Source organism: Alosa sapidissima, chromosome 4 (genome assembly GCF_018492685.1).
Source record: "Alosa sapidissima isolate fAloSap1 chromosome 4, fAloSap1.pri, whole genome shotgun sequence".
Taxonomy (NCBI): domain Eukaryota; kingdom Metazoa; phylum Chordata; class Actinopteri; order Clupeiformes; family Clupeidae; genus Alosa; species Alosa sapidissima.
The window spans coordinates 21,413,912-21,437,184 of NC_055960.1; the positions used below are offsets into that span (position 1 = coordinate 21,413,912).

Below are 23,273 nucleotides of genomic sequence, written 5' to 3' on the forward strand. Positions count from 1 at the left end.
CACTTAAAGACACGCACGCTTTATCCACATACTTATTACAGCATACCTAACCATCTAAATGCGAGGATTGTGAGGGGAAAAAAAACAAAAGCTTCATCACCTTAAAGGCTTTTTAAAAACTTTTTTCCTTAGTGTTCTTTTCTTTCCCACACTTACTGGTCCACTCCCACTTGTGAACTCTGTCAGTGGGAATCTACAGCAGGACTTTTTGTTTCTGTCGGGCCCTCGGCGATGAGAGGCGCAGCAGCGGAAGAGCTGCACCACATCGTATTCCCAGACACTGACTCACCCAGCCAACACTCAGCCCCGGCACACACTCCATTAGGCCAGCCCTGAAGACAAATTAGCCCCTTCAGCTAAAGAAGAAGCCATTACAAGTGTGTGTGTGAGTGATGGGGGGGGGGGGGGGGGGGGGGGGGTCATGTGCCTTTTGCGGTGTGGCTTGACTTTTGCTTGAAGTTTCATCAGAGGAATGTGTGTAAGTACAATGTACAGATCGCTTGTGAGAAAACTGAATTGCTCACAGCATTCAAATCACATCAGAGAGTATGTGTGCATTTATTTGTGTGTGTGTGTGTGTTTGTGTATGACAGAGAGAGAGAGTGAAAGTCTTTCTACCTATTTTGTTTAAATTGTTTTGATGTGCACAGTCATTCTTTCCTATTTGGTATGCTAATGTTTTGATGTCCAAACTTGTATGTAAGTAGATGAGCTTGTGATTATGTAGAAAATAATGTCTTTTGTTGGCTATGATGCTTTGTGAATTGCTGATATTTATCAAACTGAATTTGTAATATAACTTTTTCATTGAAACAATAATTCTGAAAAAAACGGTGTTGAGTTTTTGTTGTGTTGGGGATTGTTAGAAAAGAAAGAACGAAAGAAAGAAAAGCCTTTGACGGTACTGATGGCGCCCAAACTTTAAGATTAGTTTAGCGAAGCCTCCAAGGATGCTGCTGGTAATTATCTTCAAAACATCTCACATCTCCAAAGATGTGTCTAATATTGAGCTGTTCCATCAGCCACTAGGTGGTGTCTTGTTACTGAAAATGGAAATGCTGGGCTGCCAATGTCGGGACGATGGAGATATAAAGTTGGGACGGCGAAATGTTAATACCACCTTTGGTAAAATCCTAAACTAAACAACCACGCGTTTTCTGCCAAACACTGAACTTTTCATCTATAAAATCGTTTTGTTAAAGTTAAAAGTTCAGTACAATGGGATTAGGTTTCAATTGCATACACGAACCTAGATCTTCTTTGTGTGGGTATCGCGCACTATTCTTGGATTTGCCCTGTGATTTATCCTTCTCGCCCGGTATAGAAAAGCGTAAAATTGTAGTTCCATTAAAAGACTTATGATTCACGAAGACAATATGAACAGAAAACACACAAGAGGATTGAAGAGGTTACAAAAAGTACACAAAGAACCTAGTTCTAAACCCATGCGACATCCTCCTAACCCTGCCTCCATCCAGCGACTCCTTTCATTGGTCAACAGTTTGGAATCGGACTTGCCGATTGGATCCATCGCATGCCACACACTTTACCCTTTTTTCCGCTGGGCTTCGGTTCATCATAGTTCGCTAAAGTCTCTTCGGCAACCGTTTTGATGGTGGAGTTAAACTAACCTGGAATGGCACCTACTACGGTAAGCTATAACATTATTTTGTTTTCCGCTACCTGTTGCATTCAATGAACTGTTTGGTAAGTTGTATCTGCTCATTTTTAGTCATCAAGCGTTGCCTAAACAGCGATGCCTTGTTGCTTGAGAGGCTGGTCAACGTTGTGAGGATCCCTTCAAGTTTAGTCCAGATGCATAACATGTGAATATCCTATTTTGGGATGGTAGGCTATATCAACATTTCACTTTTAAAACTCGCAGACAAACTGTGATTTGGTACCGTGTTCCGTTTCAAACAATGAATGTGTCAATTTAAGTGATGTATGAGCGATTGAATTATGGAATTTAGGCCTATATTCTTGTATTCTACCTGTGGTGTTTGTTGTCATAGTCTACTGAGTTTTATAAGGGATTAATGTCATACGTTAATTAATGTTAACGTTTCAGATTTACCTTTATTACCCACGCCATCAGCGGTGCGTCTTTGTAGCAAGTTTTATTCCATCTTCTGAATATTGATGGTGTTGGTTAGAGAAGGCAAATATATCAGTTTTCCTAAATTATTATCCTGTAATCGACAACAGAGTTAATATACTTTAATGTATCAGTTTTGTAATGCTGTTCTTTTTGTTGAGCATTTTGGGTTTCTTGCTTAGTAAATGTGTAGCCTAATATAAAATGCAACAATTATTGAAACACCCATTAAATCATCCTGTCTAGACATGACTGATATGTAATGAGATGTAATAAACTAGAGAAGATAGGCCTACTGGTAGTTAAATAATGTTTCTGTGTATGTAACACCGTGCACTGTATCAGTTGTATTCGTGTCACAGCAAGAAATTTGCTTAAGAGGACCTTGGTGGTGTAGCTTAAAGGAGGCCAGGGGATTTCAATAATTAGCTCTTGACATCTGTTTGGGTGAAGCGGGACTTGGGGACAGCCGCTCCGGGACGATGACAGACAGCCGGGGAATGTTAGCCCCATTTTGACAGGTCACTGAGCTCTTCGATGCAGTCTCATTTTAATGAGTGTGAAATAGATGATTTATTGGATAAAATGTGTGTACAGTTACCTTGTTGCATAGGCCTCTTAAAGAGCAGTCGAACCAGACAACAAGGATAAAGGGATTACAACCCCCAGAGCCTTTTCCAAGGGAGCTAAATGTTAAACAGTGTGGGAATATTTGGTGTTCCCAGGCTGTTGCTGTGGATAACAGCAGCCTTTTCCTAAGTATCCTATTTGGAAAAAGGTTGCAGCTCAGCAGTCAAAGAGACTCAAAGAAGCAGGACAGAGGCTTACAAATGGAGGATAAGATGATGTTGGATGTACAGAGCAGGTACTATTAAACCCTTATTTTTCATTGATTGCTGAAGTCCATTTATCATAAAAAAATAATTGCAATGTATAGGCTATACCAAGCTGTGAGGCCCTGCAATCTCCCCACCGGTCTGAACAGCTGATAGGCCCACTGAAACGGGTCTGGCCCAAGCTAAGTACACTGTACATGCGGGAAACGTCAGCTCGTCTCTATATGAAGCCGTTCTCAGCCAAACTCTGTATGAAAGCAGTTACGAGTGGCTGTGAAATTAGCGGGATTTAAAAGGAGTCTGGGGGCGGATCAGAGTTGTAATTAACACTGTTCCCATGGTCAAACCACAAACCACCAGTGTGGTAACAACAACAAAAAATGTCTCTGTGAACATAGTTGTACATGTGATGGTTGACAGATCAAGCTGTTTGTAAATGTACTCAGATCACGTGCTTTTGCTCTTAAGACTCCCTTTTCTGGCTCTTTGAATATCTGTCTCATCAGAGATTTCCAAAATCACTCTTGGTACTCGCTGTGTCACTGGAGCCTGTGGTGTAATTTCACATGCCAAAGTCAATATAGCCCTCGGCCTCGTGAGAGTCGGTCGAAGCTGGGAGGGCCAGTCAGCGGTCTGATGTAGTACGGTAGCCGAAAAAACTCTCCAGCCGCCTCCGAGGCCATTATGCAATGCGCCGAGTGCGGTCCCCGAGTCCCTGACAAAGTGGAAAGTTTGGCAAGCAAAGTGACGCGACGTGTCGGAGACTGAAACACCTCAGTCATTTGAGGCTAAAAGTTGAAGAGGGCCATATGGACCCAATCACTCCGGCAGCAGAGTAACGGAATGGACTAACATCAGCTCCTCTTGGCACTGTCAGCTAACTAGACGTGGCATGCCTCATCAGATGAGAGACTGGAGTTGCCTTAGTCAATTATGAGAGAGAGAAAGAGAGAGAGCGAGAGAGAGCACAGATTTAGTTTGGGTACATTTTGTATCTGTGATTCTCGTAGTGTCCATAAAGGATTTCTTTCCATAGAGTTGTAAAATGTCTGAAATTGAAAATGTCTTACAGCATGTACTTGTTACTGTCAGTTTTATTTATCACCTCCTTACAGCTGGCATGGGCTCAAATATAGGCCTACCACTGTGCAGATAAGAGGATGAAAAAGTTAACAGTCAGTTTGAAGCCCAAGGATCTCAGTCCCTTTTAACTGCATGTGTGTGTCTTTACTTTTGCCTGTTTAATTTAAGAGATGCTGTCTCCCCCTTTGAACTCGATATGAATCTGGACCCTGTGGCTAGACGAATGTTGCCTTTCCCATCAGTGCGTGAGAGTCCCAAAGTGACAGCGCTCACTGGAAACACCAGCCATCATGTGTTGGTTGGTTGTTGCAGTGGTGGATGTATGAAGTGCACGCCGCAAGCATGTCAACAGAGTCAGTGCAGCACCAAGAAATGTGTGCGTGCGCTACAAGTGGCCACAACTTATTTCAAACACTAAATAAGATGTCTCTCCTCTATCCAAGATATAATTGAGAGAAGCATACCCAGGCTTGACTGGCGTTTGATATCAAAACTACTGGGGAAACTCTTGCTGTAAATCGCTTTGGATAAAACAGTCTGCTAAATTAATACATGTAAATATATTGTAAATGTACCAGTAAATGAAACTACTGACACAACACTCTGGTATTTCTTAGAAGGGGGAATGTATTTGTTTCTAATGACTACGTATCCCAGTGTAGGCCCACATATATATATGTGGGCCTATATATATATATATATATATATAACATAGCATCTTGAGTGCATTAGAATGAAATTGGCGATGAATCTGAATATGGTATGAAACAAAGCATTGCAAATCATTCTCCAATTTACTGTAAGGCATTGCAGACGTTCGTAGGGCTTTTAGGTATAACCCGTTTCATATCCCCTTCAAGGGACCCTCTTCCTCTTTAATGGACTCGACCTCTTCCTCTTAGACTATGGACGCAGTGGCGTCTCAATCTGCTTTCCATGTGTTGTGGTGTGTAGGGAAGAGGACGTCTAGAAGAGAGAATAATTTACGAGCCTGTGAAAGGGAAAAAGCCCAACAGTCATTTGTTATGCATGAGGAATAGATAGGGCCTGCTTGGTGATGGGCAGTCTGATGATGAGGTCCTCTGCTGAAGTTAATGTAGGCTACTGCTCAGCCAGTGCCCTCTCCCACAGGAAACATTATCAGCACATTTAATCAATAAATCATTTTGATAGTGTCCCAGTTTATACAAACCTGGATCCAGATTTGGTTGGAGCTGAAAATATTTTTGGGACTCGGACTCGCTCTCTCTCTCTCATATTGGTTTCATATGTTTATAGTCATAGAATTATTACTCTGATAGTCGACTCAAAGCATTAGCTGCATATTTTGTCAATGTGTTAGATCCATGGGATTGGAACACATTTGTGTGAAGTTGCTGCTGCTGAGCTCTGTCTGCTAACTCACTGGAACTTCAAGCACACTCAGTGGAACCTTAATACAACTTCTCTCTTCTGCTTTTACTTTTGGGTGCCGCCTACATGCTAGGCTAGAGGTTTCTTTGATTATTCCTCTTAGTGGATCTCTAGCCCTAGGTACAGTGTATAGATAGATAAATAGATAGATAGATAGATACTTTATTGATCCCCAAGGGGACATTCAAGACATATCAAACCAGGACTACGAGAGATCAGAGAAGAGCATGCTCATTAATTAATAGTGTGTTACATTGTTGTTATTGGTGCAGTTCCTGCGTATCAAGAGCTTTGTAACCATCTCCTCAAAAACTTTCTCTCTTCTTACTACCAGTGTACATTTGCCATTGAGGCAAATGTTCATAGCTAGGCCGATATAAATATAATACAATATAAACACACAATACAATATAAACACAATCAAGTCAATTGAGTGCATTGTTCCTGTTGAATATGGTATTGTCGTGTCATGTCCTACCACGTGATCTGGACATACGGATGATTGTTTGTGTCCGGCCTTTGCCCTCAGGAGTCCAGGATGAACATGGAGAACCTGAGCAAGGCCGAACTGCTGATGCTCTTCAGCGTCCTGGAGGGAGAGTTGGAGGCGCGCGACCTGGTCATCGAGGCCCTCCGAGTGAGTCTCCACAGAAATACATCGTCACATGACCTTCTAGCGTGTGTGTGTTCCTGAGCTGTTTCTTTAAATAGCCTTGCAGGGGGCAAGCCTCTTAGCCTATCCACGCGACTGGTTTGTCTACACTTCACTGCCACACAATGACTCAGACATGACTATGAGCCTTTAGTAGCATTTTTTATGATCACTCACATTTACATTAGTTTAAATACACAAAAACAGTATATTATTCAATTTCCAATATTAATAATTTGTATAGTGGCATTAACAGTAGACATAAGGCTCTAATTGAAATGGCAGGGCAATGTGTAAAGTATCAACCAACCAAGTTCACGTGCATGAACTAAGTTATCATGAGGGATGTGGGAGCAGTTTGCAGTTAAGGTCTCGCCCACGGTATGAAATTAGCAAATTAATTTTGCGTAGTTGATTATATTAGCTTTTGTTATACTTACACTTTGCCCATCTCTCAAATTAGGGCCCATAGTCTCAAAGCACTGTAGAGAGCCCCAGGCTTGAATCCCTTAGAGTAATCATCAAGAAAATCTCTGTTCTTTGATGAAAGCGACTTGAGCAGAGCCCAGCTGAAGTCAGAATGGGGGAACCCATCTGGTTGAGGCTTACCCGAGAGAGGGATTGGGGATGGGGTAGTTATTAGTGCAGTACAGTATGTGGTTGGGTTGACCACGCAACATCATCAAGTGACTCAGTGCGTTGGCTGTAGTGCATTCGCCCCTATGCAGGTGCACTGGAGCTCTGGGCTGCATTAAAGACTGGATGTGGGCGACGGGGTGGAGCCGAGGTTTTCTGAGCTCAGCGTGGCACAGCGCCGTGCCCAGGGGAGAAATTAGCGCCGTACCACGCGATGGGAAGCAGATGTGTATCGGGCACATACCTCAGCTGCCTCGCTCCTGCTCGGAGCTGGCCTAGATCTGGCCCAGATCTGCGTCCACGCCAGAGCCAGCCATTATCAGGGATGCTTGTCTCACCGCTGTTGCATCCTGTTATGTAAGCGCATAATGGGACCAAGGGTCGTTTTATGCTAGGTTACAAAGATAAGCGACTGGGGCTTTAGCCTGGTGGCAATGATGGCGGCTGGTTGAGGTCAAGCATCTTGGGGTTGTTTTGAGTTGGAACATATTTGCGTGGTTAACATTACTGACAAACAAGTCTCTTTAGGGAATGTTGTTTGCTTCTGCTTCAAAACACCTTGGTTCACAGTGTCTTGCACACTTACTTTTTACTTTATACCAAACCTTTTGAAAACCTAAACATTTTAATCATCATCTCCAGATTGTTTGGGACTGTTGCTTATTTTCGCAGCCGGAATGTGATCCATTCTGTGTCGACCCCCAAACCCCCCCCCCCCCCCCCCCCCCCCCCCCCCCCCCCCCCCCCCCCCCCCACCCCCATTTTTTTTTTTTTTTTTTTTTTGGTTGAGCAGCAGTGAAGTACCCCCTCGTACATTCCAGAGCGGAGTCTGGCTCTCTTCCCACACTCCTGGCGGAAACTGGCCTTCCAGTCCTCCAGCCTGAGCTGATCTACAGTGGCCATAGCCTGCCAGCAGTCAGGGAGGGAGAGACACACAGAGCAAATGAAATAAACTGCAGGACTAGCTGGTTCTGTGGGGATGTATGTGTGTGTGTGTGTCAGTATGTGTGTTTCTGTGTGAATGAGTGTGTCTGTGTGTGTGTGTGTGTGTGTGTGTCAGCGGTAGACTTCTAATTCGTTCTAAATTTATCTGGCCTAGTGTTCATTGACATCAGGAATAGACTGTAAAATAGACAGACTCAAGTCTGCAGCAAAAGCCGTTACTTTGCCACTTCCTACAATTCAGTTGTTGGCAAGACAATGTTTTTGCCTGTATGGGCCAAATGTGTTCTGTGATTCTAACCAAGTTCCATCCAAGTTTTTAAATCTGACCCTTCCCACCCAAGTAGAACAGAAACCTGCGTGCCTGTCATGGTTGTTTGTTTCTCATGAAACGAATGACCTGGTTTCAGAGTTACCGCTTGCAAAATGATGGACAGGATCGAAGCATCTGCGCTGTCTCCACAGTGGAAAAAACTGGCGACCCGGGCAGGGAGCATGTCGCTGCATGCAGTCCCTCTATTCACTGAGGAGGTTTTAACAAGCTGGAGGTACAGCGAACACTGGACCTTTCAATGAGGACAAATAGAGATAGAGAGAAGAGTTGTTAAACAGTGGATCCCCATTCTTATTCTCTCTCTCTTTCTCTCTATCTATCTCTCTCTCTCATTCTTTCTTTCCACCTCTATGCTTAAATGCTCTCATTCTCTCTTTATTTCTCTTTCTTTCTTTCTTTCTTTCTTTCTTTCTTTCTTTCTTTCTTTCTTTCTTTCTTTCTACCTCTTCATTACTATACTTAAATGCTCTTATTCTCTCTCTCTCTCTCTTTTGCTCTGTCCTTTCCTTCCACCTCTATACTTAAATGCTCTTATTCTCTCTCTCTTTTTCTCTCTCTCTCACTCTTGTTCTTTCTTTCCACCTCTATACTTAAATGCTCTTATTCTCCTATTCTCTCTCTCTCTCTCTCTCTCTTTCTTTCTACCTCTTCATCATTATACTTAAATCCTCTAATTCTCTCTCTCCCTCTCTCTCTCTCTGTGTCTCTCTGTGTCTGTCGAGTTTCAGCTGAGCAGCTGGGCTGAGGGCTGTGGGCTGAACATGCAAGTTATTTTCCCAGAGTCCAATTTCAGAGTCCCCCCCCCCCCCCCCCCCGATGACCAAGTTCTGTGAATTTGACACTGGTGTCACTTCAGCATGAAGAGATCATTGTCAGCTCTTAATGTGGCCCCATCCCCCTCCCTCCACCACTGGGGCTGTTGTTATCCTCTGTGTGGCTGAGCACATGAAGTTAAGTGCACTGGTGATTTGCTGTGCCGATGCTATCTTTGCGCTTCGTGTTTGTGAAAGCACAGTGTGAGAAAAAAAAATCGACCTCTGCTTAGGATGAGAGAGGGAAAAAAAGACTTTGGCAGGAGAGAAAAGAACAGGCCCCTGCTCAGAGATCCATAGGCAGATAGAGCCAGTGCTATTGTCACGCTCCCTCATGAAGCGTGGGAGCAGACGTAGGTCCTGCAGAGCAAAGAAGCTGGGCTGGACTTGAGGTCCAGCGCCAGTCCAGGTCTGGGGCACATCTGGGCTAGAGACCACTGCCATCTCGTTATTTGGGTTACGTGGAGGGGGGGAAAAAAAACATTTAGAGACGTGGCCACTTATGTAGACGATGTCCAGGTCTGTCCGTTTCTGCAGATTCCCAGTCAATTTAGAGAGGATTCTCTGGTGTTGTACTCCATGCATGTGGAGGCCCCCATGAAGTATAGTACGTGTCCGTGAGAGCCATTTGCTTTGAAAGGACCAAGCTGCATAAGTGAGCACTGTTTGTGGTTTCTGGGTGGCCATTCTTCGTTGGTGACTCAGACAAATCTCCCGTCAGTCATGATGTTCGCTCCTTCCCGGCAATGAGCTCATTAGGGACGTGTCGCACAGCTTCTCCCCAGACCAGCCCTAGACTAGATCTGGCCCAGATCTGGCACTCATCTCCCGAATCAGCACCAGATTCAGGCCGGACCTCAACCAGAACCAGCTACCATCTGGTCTGACTATCTTAGTCAGCATGTGTCAACTTGCATCAGATCAGCAACTACAGTGAGGCATTGTACAGTCACTGTGTCACTCATTTTGTGCATGTCTTAACAGTGAGGCATATTGCATATTTGAAGAGTTTTTTTGGTCGTTTTATGAATGGTCACAGACTGCAGACTTCACCGTCATTGTTTTGGCTGGCCTTGCCAGTTTGTGCGGTTGCCAAAGCCCTGGTAGGTTCCGTTAGTCACTGAGAAAGTCTGGCTTTTTAATCTAGTCTTTAAGTGCGCAGCTGATGGAGGAAGTTTGGATTTGCGAACTAAGTATGGACAGACAGAGAGGAAATGATGCTCAGGTTTGGCTTTGAATAGCCCCAAAATGGGAAATGGAATAATCCAAAGATCCTGTTAGAGCAAAACAAAGCTTCATAGCAACCATGACTCATAGATTATGTAAACACAGCAGATAAATTGATGAGAGAGACTGTTGTAGCCCATGGAGGAGAAAAAACATTTTTAAAACAACTTTATTTACTTTCAACTTTGTGTTTGTAAAAGTAGTACAGTATTTATTGTTACATAAAGGTCTCCCCTGCGGTTTAGCTTGAATATTAGTTCTCATTTGTAAGTCGCTTTGGATAAAAGTGTCAGCTCAATGAATAAAGGACCTATTACTAAAGTATCTTTTTACCAATAATTTTTCAACTTTTGTGTGGTTTCTCAGTGTTTTCCCAATTGTGGGGACACCAAAACACTATGTACCAATTTAGAAAGTTGACATCCCGAGTGCATCTTTTCTTATATTTTACATTTTAACAAACCTTAATCCAGTAGTTTTGTTTTCACACATGAGGTCAGCCCAGTAAATAATCTCTGTTTGACGTGAGTAGGGGGAGCATTGTGGCTGCTAGAGTGAGGTGGGTCATTTGCCACTCAGAAGTATCTTTGCAGGCCATCAGTCTCACTGCTGTATTTGGTGCCAACATTCTTCTTGTCTGTAAGCTCTTCCAGGTTCGGGAGGAGAGGGCCATCAGGGGACCATGTCAACTGATAACCGCTCGACTCTGACAGCCTGCCATAGCTGCCCTTATCTGTCCCTGGATGGCTAATCTCCTCAAGCACTTGTATTCCAGCTGGCCTGTGAATGCTCACCCATTGGCCCAGATCTGGCCCTGATCTGTCTGTTGCTATCTGGAGGGTAACAACGCTTGGGGAGATTATTCCACTACTTCAGACTGTCCAACGGTTTAACTGGCCAGTGCAGGATTAGCGACCAAACAATGAGTGCCATCTCAGAGCGCCATCAGTAGATCAGTAGTTCTCTGGGACGGTCGCCATCAGGCTCTTACACTGATGGAGACTCCAGACTTCCTGGTCAACAGAGGCAGAGCAAAAGGCAGTGGTGGCTTCTTGGGAGCGTGGAGAGCCTTTGTGCCACAAGCCGTTAGTTGCCCCTTATGTGTCGTATCTTAGTGATTCATTTAATTGTGTTAAGTTGCAGAAAAGCTACATTTAGAAGCTTGTCGCTGAAATACTCAGATGTGAGATCGTTTCGTTTTGAAAAGTGTGTTGTGTAAATGCATTGAACCGCCACAAAACTGAAGTACTTGATGACGAACTCAGAAATGGAGAGCTATAAAACACATAAATACATGTTTCCAAACTGTAAAATGTGTATGTGCATATAATTTGCTGAACAGTACCAATGCACTGAAATAAAAGTTTTGGAAAGAACATAAATGATTTCAAAGCACATTGAGTACTATAGTGCCATAGATTTCTGTTTTTTCAACTTTGACATTCACTCAAACATATTGGCAGTTGACTCTAGAATAGTCTAGCGTTTATCTAACATGGATCACACAGGTCTTCCAGCACCACTCAATCTTAAATCCAGTCTTGTACAGCTAGCCAATATTTGCTTTCTCTATCTGACTGTCAGTCTAGCCGGATTCCCAAGGCAGCTTCTGTTAGAGTGTGGTATCTTTATGTGAGTGAACCACTCTCAGTTGAGCGTATTGGGATTTTGTGGTCCTGCTGTTGTTTGACTATTTCCTGCCACACAAGGCACACACTGTATGTGAAGGACTTTATGTCCAACTCAGAAGTAAAATGATTAACCATGGTTGACCATTCAGTAAACCCAGTGTGCGGTAAATAATATAGTTGCTCTCCCATGATAGTTTTCACTGTGATAATGGTAATGGATATCTGTCTAGGTTAGGATAGAAATTTCCAGGATGGCGTGAGGAATGTTTAAACTAGTACTGATGAGTTATTTACAGCTGTCTCACACTGATAGCACATTTCTGTTTGGGTTTAAGTGCTCTAGCATGGTTTACTTTTCCCACACCTTTGTACTGCTTCCACGAGACATAATACAGACTTCACCCCCTGCCCTGCCCTCCATTCTACTTCAATCTGGAGTCTATGGAGTAATCGGACCTCATCGGGTTTCTGCTTGAACTCAAAGATATTCGCTCAAGCACAGAAGAATGTTCTAGCGTTCCCAAACACAAATTCCCTCCTCCTCCAGCACTCCGGTGTTGGTTGACCCATGGAGAAGTCGAAAAGCTGCTGGTCATGTGTCATGGTCTGCATGGGCTAGCGGTAAGGGCCAGTTCCAGAGTGAGAAGTTAATTTCATTGGCTGCCTTCTCAGTTGGTTGATTCCCGAGGAAGGAAGGGATTCCCTGGAAGGCCTTGGTTAACTCTGGAAATTATTATCCTGTTGTAGCATTTCTGCTCAGTGATTGCTGATTGTTGACTACCAACAGTCAGCAGTCTGCTTAGTTCTCAGTTTCATTCAGTCCTCTCGGCCCCTTTGATTTGTGAAAGTGTGGGGTCCTATATCTTGGAAGGTTCTACAGAATCTGGACAGGGTCTGTTCCAGAATCAACCTTACAGAACCTTTCCTTTAGAACCCTGGTTCTAAGTAATTAGAACTAAGTGGCAGCCATCAGGTATCCTCTGCTCAGCCATTCAGCTGTGGCTGTGGAACACATCCAGACCTTGGAGTAGCTCTGCTGTGTTCCTTTGCCTCAACTGATAAAGTAACAAGAACTGTACTGAGAACACCAAGATCATGGGTTCGATATCCAGGAAGTGCACACATTGAGGAAAAGGCCTTTCTGATTTGTACTGAAAGTTGCTTTGGGTAAAAATGAATGTCAGTGTAGATCTGCAGTATCAGAGCAGGACTGGAACCATTAACTAGTAGGCTGCCGTCTGACTCTATCGTAACGTGAGACTTTCTGATCCCACTAGACTAATAACACCTCATTCTGAAGCAATTTCAGCGTTGACCTTAGAGGTTCTCATAGAGCTTCACCATGTCAGGGTTAGATCGGTTGTGTTTGAGTCCAAAAATCGGTTTATTTGAATCCAAGTGTGGTTAGATGGACATTCCTGATCTTTTCGCACATGAAATAGATGCACTGCATATTAGCTTTGGACGTTGTGGTTCTTTTTGTGTTTTATGAAAATTTCATGCTGTTGATGTAAAGTTATGGAATGTTTATGGAATACATCCGAAAATCATGATAAGCTCCAGTCCATTTCTAATTCTTTACAAGCATGTCCAGGAATTCAAGGAGGTTAATTAGATTTTGCTGACAAAAATAGGAACGCCAGATTTCATCTGGCTGGACGAATAATTTGTTCATTTCATCACCAGCCAACTCAATCAAAAGCAACAGCTCAACAGACGTGTAGCCCTTCAGAAAGGTTATGTCCAGAGTTAAGGTCAAAGGGTCTCTGTCTCTCATGCTTTTTCTCTTTCACTCTCTCTCTCTCTCACACATACATTTTGTCTCTCTCTCTCTCTCCGGCGTCTGTTAGAAAGGCAATCATGAGAGGAATGCGAGAGAGATCAGGCAGCTGGCCTCATCCTCAGTCTCCCACTTCCACACAAGAACACTCATCAGCAGATGCACGGAGGAGGAGGAAGAGGAGGAGGAAGGAGAGGGGTGGGGGTAGCCACGCCAGGCAAACAGACTCCCTTTGTGCCTAGCCTAGCTTCTTCCACTAGTCCCCCCCCCTTTCTCTCTCTCTCTCTCTCTCTCTCTCTCTCTCTCTCTATTTTCTTCTTCTTCACTGTCTGTTTGAGATTAACCATCATTGAGGTCAAATGTTTGACCCCTGTGAGGGTAGCTGAAAAGGTTCCTGTGCTGAAAGCCAGCAAGGTTACGGATTAGGAGAATTAGTTTGGCTCATCAAGATGGATTGTGCGTTCAACTATCAACTGCATGGTGATGTAAAACGGGGTATTTGTCATCACTGGTTACAGTTGTAAACTATTTTTGTTGTTCTTGTCTGTTTTTAAACTTCTGTTGGAGAAGCAGTAGTGACATGACCCTGGATGAAGCTGGAGACACTTCTGGTTCCTCTGTCAGTCGAGTGCAGGGGTCATGGTTATTTTCTGGGGCCCCCGCCTGACTGATGTTCAGGGGACTGAAGGCAGGATGTGGGGGTGTTAATAGCAAACAGATTTCTGCTAGCACACGTCAAGGCTGCTCTCTGAGCTGTGTGCTTTTTCTGCAGAGGAAGCATCCATCACAACAGCGTGGCACACTCATACACACACACAGACACACACACACACACACACACTGATGAAGCAGACTGACCAGAGGGCATGGCCTCATGGGTCATCAATGGGGCACTGTGAAAAACATCTCAGCAAGCACACACACACACGCACGCATGCACGCACGCACGCACGCACGCACGCACACACACACACACACATAAATAAGGCTGTCCTGAGCTGCATGCTCCCTTCATCATCATAACGAGGCCAGTTGGAGCTCCAAATCAAAGCTCAGAGCTGAGGCAGACTGGGTAGTGGGCATGGCCTTATGGCTGACATCTCAACACCTCAGGGGGTGGGTGGCAGACGGCAGACATAAGCATGCACTCTGTGTTTACAATTCACAAGGGACACTATCACACACACACACACACACACACACACACACACACAGACACAAACATTTACACGTCATTATAGCAACACACACACAGTCACATGCATGCACATGCACATGCACACACACACACACACACACACACACACACACAAACACACACACACACACACAAACATCTTCATATGTTCACAGTAAAACACACACACATGCACACATGCACACACAAACATCTTCATATGTTCAGAATAAAACACACACACACACACACACATGCACACACAAACACACACACATACATATAGTATGAGGGTGCTCTGAGCTGCATGCTCTCTGTGCAGACCGGTCCATTATACCCAAGGCCAAGCTGAAGCTCCAGCTCACAGCCAAAGCGCAGGGCGGATGGGTGGGAAGCCCTTATATAACCTAACTGTTAGCCACAGGTTTATCAGATGTGTGTTGGAGCCGTCAGGGGTCAGGCAGTTAAATGGGCCATGGAAAGACTTGGCTTTCAAACAAGTGGAGTCACTTAGGCAGCCCGAGGGGATTCGCTTGTGACGATCCTCCTCCTTTGATCAGACGCAACCTTCATCAGATGATGTGATCTGCCATATCTGCGCTGTTTGATGAGCTGGAAACCAAAGGGAAAGATATCTGTTCACCAGATCAGAAGGCAGACATTAGTGAGACTCCTGAGACAGAAAACCACAAGTCAGAAGGAGCGGCAGGCCAGAGTGCGGGACCAATGTGCGTAGGGTGCTATTGAATTGTGTATGATTCACATAACCAGACTGTTATTGACGCTCTACCCCTGCTGGTGTTCTCCTCCAGTGTGTTTAGAGTTCAGCGGAAACATGATGAAACAGACACACACACACACACACACACACACACACACACACACACACATACACACACACACACACACACACACACAGCTGCATGTACAAAGACACACACATAAACACAGACAACTTCTTTCTCTCTCTGTCTCTCTCTGTCTCTTTCTCTCTTGCTCACACACACACACACACACACATTTGGAAAAATGCTTTCTGTTGCTCTTGGCACTGGCACTGGAGCGGCTGTGTCTAACTTCCTGTTTAGTGGGCAACATGAGTGGGATTTGTGTGTGCCGCTGGGGAGAGAAGGAGAACCGGGTGCAGTGCCGCCCACACCTGAACGTCCCCAGGCACGGATAAAGGCCCGCTGCGGAGCGCCGGGCTGTGAAGTTATTAAACGCAGAGTCGGAATGTTTATCTATCCCTGCTCTGTTCAAAACACACATGGACGTTCTGGCCTGTCAGGTAATAAGGCCGGTCAGCTGTAATCCAGAGCGAATGGTCGAAGTCTCCAGGCTCCAGTTGTGCTCAGATTCTGGAACTCGCCCACTCGCTGTCTCTTAGTCATTTGTTGCTTTATATTCCCTCTTTTGTGGCTCTTTTTTCCTGTTCTCATGTTTCTCTTCTGTCTCCTGTCTTGACTGTGCCTCTTCTGTCTTTGCACCGTCATATACAAAACACCCAAACCTGTAAAGACCACTCACTCATATCCACCCACTCACTTATACCACGCTGTCCCATGGTCATAACACGCCCAGTATCTCTCTATCTCTCTCTCTCTCTCTCTCTCTCTAACACTCACTCATACAAACCACCAGGCCTGTGTGCACTAGTTTCCCCTCTCCTCTGTCTCCCTCTTGACACATACATTGCAAGACTAAAAACTCACACTTTCTCCTCTTCCTCTCTGGGTAAAACACACTGTCCCATGACATGACCCTCATGTTGTCCTCTGTTTCGTTATCTAATTAAGACCCATAAACTTTGGCCTGATTCATACTTTAGTCTACCCAAACTACACAAACATGAACACACCCAGCTACACAATGAGGGTTTGGCGTGTAACTCTGTAGCAAAATGTGCCAAGAGTGCCATGTCATTTATTTCTGATGGGGGCACATTGTTCGCGTAGCTTGCGTAGACTATGAGACGGCACTTCAAAACCTGTGTGGGCCTTGCGTTGTCAACTGTGTCTGCGTTGCTTGCGTAGACTGTGAACAAGCCCTAAGGGGCCTCTGATGCCTCCAGTTCTGCTGTCTTTATTTAACTCCCCTCCCTCCTCTCTCTCTCTCTCTCTCTCTCCTCTACTCTACTCTATATTCTGTGTCTTCCTCCACGCTCAACACAACTTTAAAGTCATCCACCTTTTGCTGACTAGCGTCTCAGCCCAGGTCTGATTGCAGATAGCTTCAGTCAAACTGTCTTAGGCTGTGGTAGTAATGACCCTTTCTCTCTCTCCCCTCCCTCTCCTCCGCCTTTAGGCCCAGCACAGGAACACGTACGTCCGGGAGCGCTACGGGAAGTTCAACCTGAGTGACCCCTTCCTGGCGCTGCAGAGGGACGGCGAGGCGCTGCGCGGCCCCAGGGCGGGGCCCTCGCTGGGGGAGCCGGCCGTGCACCCTGACCCCCTGACCGTGCTGAAGCTGGTGGTGGGACACTGCCGCCGCATGCAGGAGAAGATGCTGGCGCAGCTGGCTGCTGCCGAGAGCCGGCACCGCAGGGTAGGGGGCTGCAACACTCACTCACTCAGTCACTCTCTCACAGTTCACACAAGGCTAGGCTAACTGGTCTGCTGATAGCCGGCACCCCAGGTTAGGGGGCTGCAACACTCACTCACTCTCTCACAGTTCACACAAGGCTAGGCTAACTGGTCTGCTGAGAGCAGGCACCGCAGGGTATACATTCTTACTGACCCAAACACAGACCCAAAGACATGGCTCCCTTAGTCTCCATAAGCTGTCAGTGCAATGAGAGTGTGCCAGTGCTCTATGCCCTTATATGCAAGACAATGCAAAAGACAGGCCCACTCTTGTTAGGTCATTTATGAGATCCTGCCATCCACAGTGATTTATCACACCCATCTGTTAAATGACCGAATGGTGTATTTAAACTCACACACGGCGCTCTACTGCACGTTTATGAGATCGCTGCAGGGAGGTTGTTATTTTAAAACAGGGTGTAATGGAGCGTTTTTAACAGAAGAATGAGTGGTATTTTCAGTTGGAATGTATCAGCTTAGTAATGAATGACAAAAGGTGTATTAAATGAAAGAATATAACTCTCTCTCTCCCTATCATAACTTTCCTTGTGAGAGTTTGTAAAGGCTTTTGACTGTAAATTGAGCTTGTGTTACCTTCCCAGGTCTATGGTCATCGTACCTGTGTAGAGTGTCCAGTCAATTTCCTGTTTCAAATGAGATCAGCTGTCATTATCCTCCCCTTACCCTTATTCTGGCGGACACTCACAGACTTCTATGATGGGTTTAAGCGGAGGACTCATTTGGTGTTTCTGTTTTAGCGTGCTGACGTAGCAGTCGGCCACACAGGCTAATCTGTCTAGCCTCGGAGGGCTGAGCTGAGCTGAGCTGAGCTGAGCTGTCGGTCTAATGCCTTTTTGTCGCCCCCGTGTGGTCATGGCAGGTCATCGCGGACCTGGAGGAGGAGAGGCGCCGGCACGCAGAGGACACGGCCGAGGGTGACGACGTCACGTGCATCCTGGAGAAGGAGCGAGAGCGTCTGCAGCAGCAGGTAAGACGCTGCCAGAGCACGCGGAGGACTCCTGGCCAACACAAACAGCGCTGTCTCTGCAGGAACAACCTGCTGCGATGAAGGACATTCTGGCACAAACTCCTGCTTCTTTAGTACTGACTCATGTCTTTCAGTAACACAGCGTAGCTGACCTGGGTCAAGAATGTATGCCTGGCTCTGTCTGTGAACTTTTTAGTATGGATCCTACACTATCTGAAAGCAAACAGAACCCTTTAGTTACAGTAAAACGTCACTTGTGAGAGTATATCCAGATAGAATTAAGCCATTGTTTTGGGGATAAGTGAAAGCAGAGATTCTATATTTGTTGATACTGTAGTTGACCGCTCTGACCTTTACTCTATGAGAGGCTATATGGAGACAGACAGGTGATTAATGAATGATTTATGTTTAATATATTAACAGTAAGTAAGTGTGTTAATACTGTATATATTAACACACTTACTACAGTTTGTGTCTGTGTACAAAAGTATACACAAATATGTTTCAAAATACATGCAAATGTCCAATGTGAAATTTCTATATGCATTTTGTATATTGCTCTTATTGAAGTAGATATTTCACATGTTTTTTGTGCAAGTGCATATGTGTGTTTTCGGTCAAACCTGTGTGTACGTGCATGCGTGTGTGTGTGTGTGTGTGTGTCCTCATGTGTGTGTTTCCCCCCGGCAGCTGGAGTTTGAGCGCGGCCAGTCGCGTCGTCTGGAGCGCGATCACCGGCGGCTGCAGGAGCAGCTGGACGAGGAGCGCGGGCAGCACAAGCAGCTGGCGTCAGCGCTGGCCCGCGAGTGCCAGCGGGCGGGTGCGCGCGCCCAGGAGGAGGCCCAGCGGGCGGCCGAGGCCTCGCGGCGCCTGGAGCGCGAGCGCGGCGCCACCCAGGGCCTGCGGGCGCAGCTGGAGGCCGAGCACAAGCGGGCGCTGCAGACGGAGGCGCGCGCCGAGGAGCAGCTGGCCGAGGTGGACACGGAGCGCGAGCAGCTGCGGGCGCGACTCCGCCGCGAGGAGGCCCAGGGACGGACGCTGCAGCAGGAGCTGGAGAGGCTGAGGGGGGAGCTGGAGGAGGCACTGCAGAGAGAAGGAGGAGGAGGAGGAGGAGGAGGAGGAGGAGGAAGAAGGGGAAAGGGAGGAGAGAGTGGGGAGGTGGAGGAGAAGAGGAGGCCGGAGGTGAGGTCAGTGAACACACAGATGGACGTGACCTCACAGCAGCAGCAGCAACAGGGAGAGGAAGAGGAGGTCCCCAAGATGAATGGCCACCATACTGCACAGGAGCAGGAGGAGGAGGAGGAGGAGGAGGAGAAAGACAACGGCGCGCAGGAGAACGGGCACCTGGAGAGCCGCTCTTGTGTGCCTCTGCACGCGCAGCAGAACCTGGGTCAGTCTTCGCTCAATGCCTCCCCGTGCTCATCTCCCCTGTTGGTCAAGCGGGCGGGCCGGGCATCCCCGTCTTCATCTGCGCCCGGTGCCACCACTGCTACGTCCGGTGCATCCCCCGGTGGTGCCAACTCAGCCAGCCTGCAGTCCTCCTACCAGGCTGGCATCCACCAGCGCTTCCACGCTGCCCGCCACAAGTTCCAGGGCCTCCCGGACCCCGAGTCCCAGTCTCCGCCTCAGACGGGCTCCCCTTGCTCCCCGCGGGCACTGTCGCCCTGCGGCACTCCGTCCCCCGAAGCCAGCCCATCCCGGCAGATGGCCCGGAGCACCGTGACCCAGGTCCTGTCCCGCTTCACCCTGCCGCAGCCGCAGCAGCAAGCGGGTACAGCCAAGCCCGCCGCCACCGCTGCCCCCAACAGCTCCCCGTTTGGCATGGACTACCGCAACGTGGCGCCCAGCTCGCCCTCCCTCTCGTCCTCCTCGCGGGTGCCCATCGGCGCCCTCTCACCCGGCATCCGCTCGCCCACCATCCCCAGGGCTGACCGGGGCAACCCGCCGCCCATCCCGCCCAAGAAGCCAGGCCTGGCGCAGGCCCCGCCGTCGCCGGCCCCCGTGCCCCGCGCCAACCACAACCACTTCGCCGAGCAGCTGTCACCGGCCAGCTGCGGCCTCACCAGCGGCCAGGATGGGGTCAAAGAGCTGGACATGGTGGTGTCGTCCAGCGGCTGACCCTGGGTCGTATTGCACACCCCTTTTCACTCCATATGTTGAGTACACGTGTGCGGTCATGCTCATGTCAAAGCACAGCGTACCAAAAACACTGTCTTCCAAACCTATTCTAAGTTAGTTACAGCGACTGTTATACTATTGGACTGAAAATGTTCCAAAAAGATTATTGACTAGTGTATTATTTTGTATGAATAATTCTCCTATGCTGCCTTTGTATGTCTTCCTAGTTAAGCTTATGTTGGTATAGGATTAGCTTTATTAAATTTCATCCTGAATTAGACAAGGGCAAAATAAAGTGCAAGTGCCTCTAGCATCTATATTTATGGTACTGTTGATATATTTGAATTTATATCCAAGAGCTCATGCCTGGATGCGCATCAGGCCTTTTGTGTCTTACCTGCTACATTATGCAGTCGACAGGCACAATATTTAGCAGGTGGTGCTTATAGAGCCAAAAATAATTCTTAGGAGTAGCAAACATGAATTTCCAAAATTGTTCTAGGCACCTCCTTCCAGAGGTGTGATATGTATCTGCATTTACATTCCATTATTTGACCAAATATTTGTATTCATATGCAGTAGATTTACTCAATGACTTGTTAATCAGAAATCAAATGGCTTTAGTGAATACACTGTAATGTATATTAATGAATTGCATGTTAAACTATGTTTTTTTCACAGCTATTTTGTAATTGTAAAGATATGGGAAAATAGAAATGATACCAGGATGCTGCACAAGTAAACATCCATGTTTGATAAAGAGTTCAGAACACATTTTTATATACTGTAATTAGACAAAAAGCTTGTTTTAACTTCTTGCATTTTATAGTAATTGCATATACATGCATACTAATGTTGTTTGTATTGCTTTTATGCTATGAAATTTAACAATAGTGTCTACTTACAGATGGAAAGGTATGGCTATATATGTATAATAATTATGTCACTATGTCATATTCACCATGATCAAGTGCATTTCAGATCAAATTCAAAGAATGCTGTCAAATCAGGGTCTAGGAAGTCTGAGTTGTGTTGATGGGTCTGTCAGCAGCTAGTATATTCCGCCATTTTCAATCATTACAGTCACAAAAGATGAGCACTGTATTGTAATTGCATTATGATAATCGGTAGTGATTGGTCTCTCTTCAAGGGGCAGAAGGAGGGCCTTGTTGGAAGCCTGGATTGGTGTGGCTGATTGTATTAATGTTGTATGAAATTGATGATCAAACTTTCACGTGAATTTTCAAAATGTGTCCTGTTTTATTTAATCATTAAAGTAGTCGTCTTCTACTACTCACCCACTTCTGGCCATCTTACATTACATTATTGTTATTGGTAAATAGGAAATCACATACCCTTCACCATACCTAGAGATTGGCATGGTTTTATTTCAATTAGCCTAATAGCTGGTTTGATTTGCATTAAGAGACGATCTTATGGAAAGTACCCCATGCCAATTTCTAGGTATAGTGAAGGGTATGTGATGATGTGGGGCTATTTTAATTCCAAAGGCCAAGGGAACTTTATCAGGATGCATAGTATACTGGATCTATGAAATAACTGGCCTTTAAAAATAACAATCTGCCTGCCTCTATAGGAATTTAACAGGGGGGGGGGGGCACCTGTATTTTAATGAAGAACATTTATTTATTTACAATACATTATTCATTCATAAAGAAAATTGGTGTCCTTAAGGGTTGAATTTTTTCTCATTTTCTAAATTAAGGCATTAAGATCAAATTTTCAAAAGATTATTTTTTATTCCTCTTTTTAGTCAACTTTATCATGGGGGTGTAAACTTATGCAACCCACTGCAAAGCTATGAATTTAATCCAGTATAACGAAAGGACATTTCCAGGTTAGAAGCAGGTGTGTCTACTGCTTGCTTTTTGATAGCCAATAACACATTTCACCAGACTGAGATGTACCATGTACATTATGACTCTTGCAGACTGACATGCAAACTATCTCCAGTCTGCAGTGCACCGTCATGTGTGGTCTTTCCAAACCATTTGACATTTAAATGTCTCCCTGTTGTTGTGCAATGTGGCCATGAGGGGGCAGTGTTATACTACTTTATTAGAACCATACTTGGTTCTACTGAGGGGTCATGTCTGCCGGGTGAGTAACATTCTAAAAAATAAAAAGCAGTTGATGGTCAGATTTTTTTCGTGGGAAACATGTTAACAGTTGGATATCATTTTTCAGCTGTACTCAACAAGTGATGGTCACTCTGTGTGTGCATCAGCTCAAATTAATCTTTGGGTTTTATGTTGTTGCTCTCTGAAAGCAGGCTAGAGTCAGATACCTTGTGGGTAAGCGTGGTGTGTGACTGAAAGACTGGTGTTGGCACTGATGGGACCTCAGCCTTTAGGCCAGGTAACATACAACAAAACAATTGCAGTTATGGGACAAAAATATTGCATTCTCTCTGAAGTACAATGCCGTTTCATGTCCAAAATAATGAATTTCTGCAGATACCATGTCCAAAATACTGCATTCCTGCATATGAACTGCAATGCATTTCTCAAAAAACAACGGTTTTGACACTTGAGGTGGAGCTCTTAATTCTGTTACTCACGTCAGTGTAGGCCTATGTCTCTGTGTGGTGGAATCCGGGCAGCTCAAGAACCCTTGGCACCAATTATTCAGTGTGTTGTCAGGGGCGTCGGACTGGGGGGTAAAACCCCTACTGATTATAGGGGTCCAAGAGAGGAGAGAGGGCCCTTGAAAAGTCTGGAATATATTTTATTTTACCTGGGTTGAGGAACATGGGGGCCCATCAGGACTGCCTACGCAGGGGCCCAGGATCTTGTGCTACGCCCCTGCATACAGTGGTCGATCATTCAGTTTGCAACGGTATTCCATCAATCCAAACACACACATAGTCAGTCTGTCATGTTTTTATTTGACATCTGGGGCAGGTCCTCACCACTAATATGTGTGGTGAAGTTGCCCGTGGTG

At 45.7% G+C, this 23,273-nt stretch overlaps 1 protein-coding gene across 1 annotated transcript; it reads left to right on the top strand.

Annotated features, from left to right (window-relative positions):
• Window positions 1-1,505: 1,505 nt before the first annotated feature.
• cttnbp2nla (CTTNBP2 N-terminal like a) lies at window positions 1,506-21,604 on the top strand. Its single transcript, XM_042089211.1, has 6 exons — window positions 1,506-1,651; window positions 5,960-6,067; window positions 16,926-17,165; window positions 18,084-18,191; window positions 18,882-19,276; window positions 19,364-21,604. Exons 1-6 carry the CDS (start codon window positions 1,637-1,639, stop codon window positions 20,307-20,309), a joined length of 1,812 nt encoding a protein of 603 aa, XP_041945145.1. The 5' UTR covers window positions 1,506-1,636; the 3' UTR covers window positions 20,310-21,604.
• Window positions 21,605-23,273: the final 1,669 nt, after the last annotated feature.

Excerpts from the sequence above, each read along its gene's own strand:
- cttnbp2nla (XM_042089211.1), top strand. Across the intron at positions 17,166-18,083 it reads CCGAGAGCCGGCACCGCAGG|GTCATCGCGGACCTGGAGGA; the intron begins GTAGGGGGCTGC and ends TGGTCATGGCAG. Across the intron at positions 18,192-18,881 it reads GAGAGCGTCTGCAGCAGCAG|CTGGAGTTTGAGCGCGGCCA; the intron begins GTAAGACGCTGC and ends TCCCCCCGGCAG.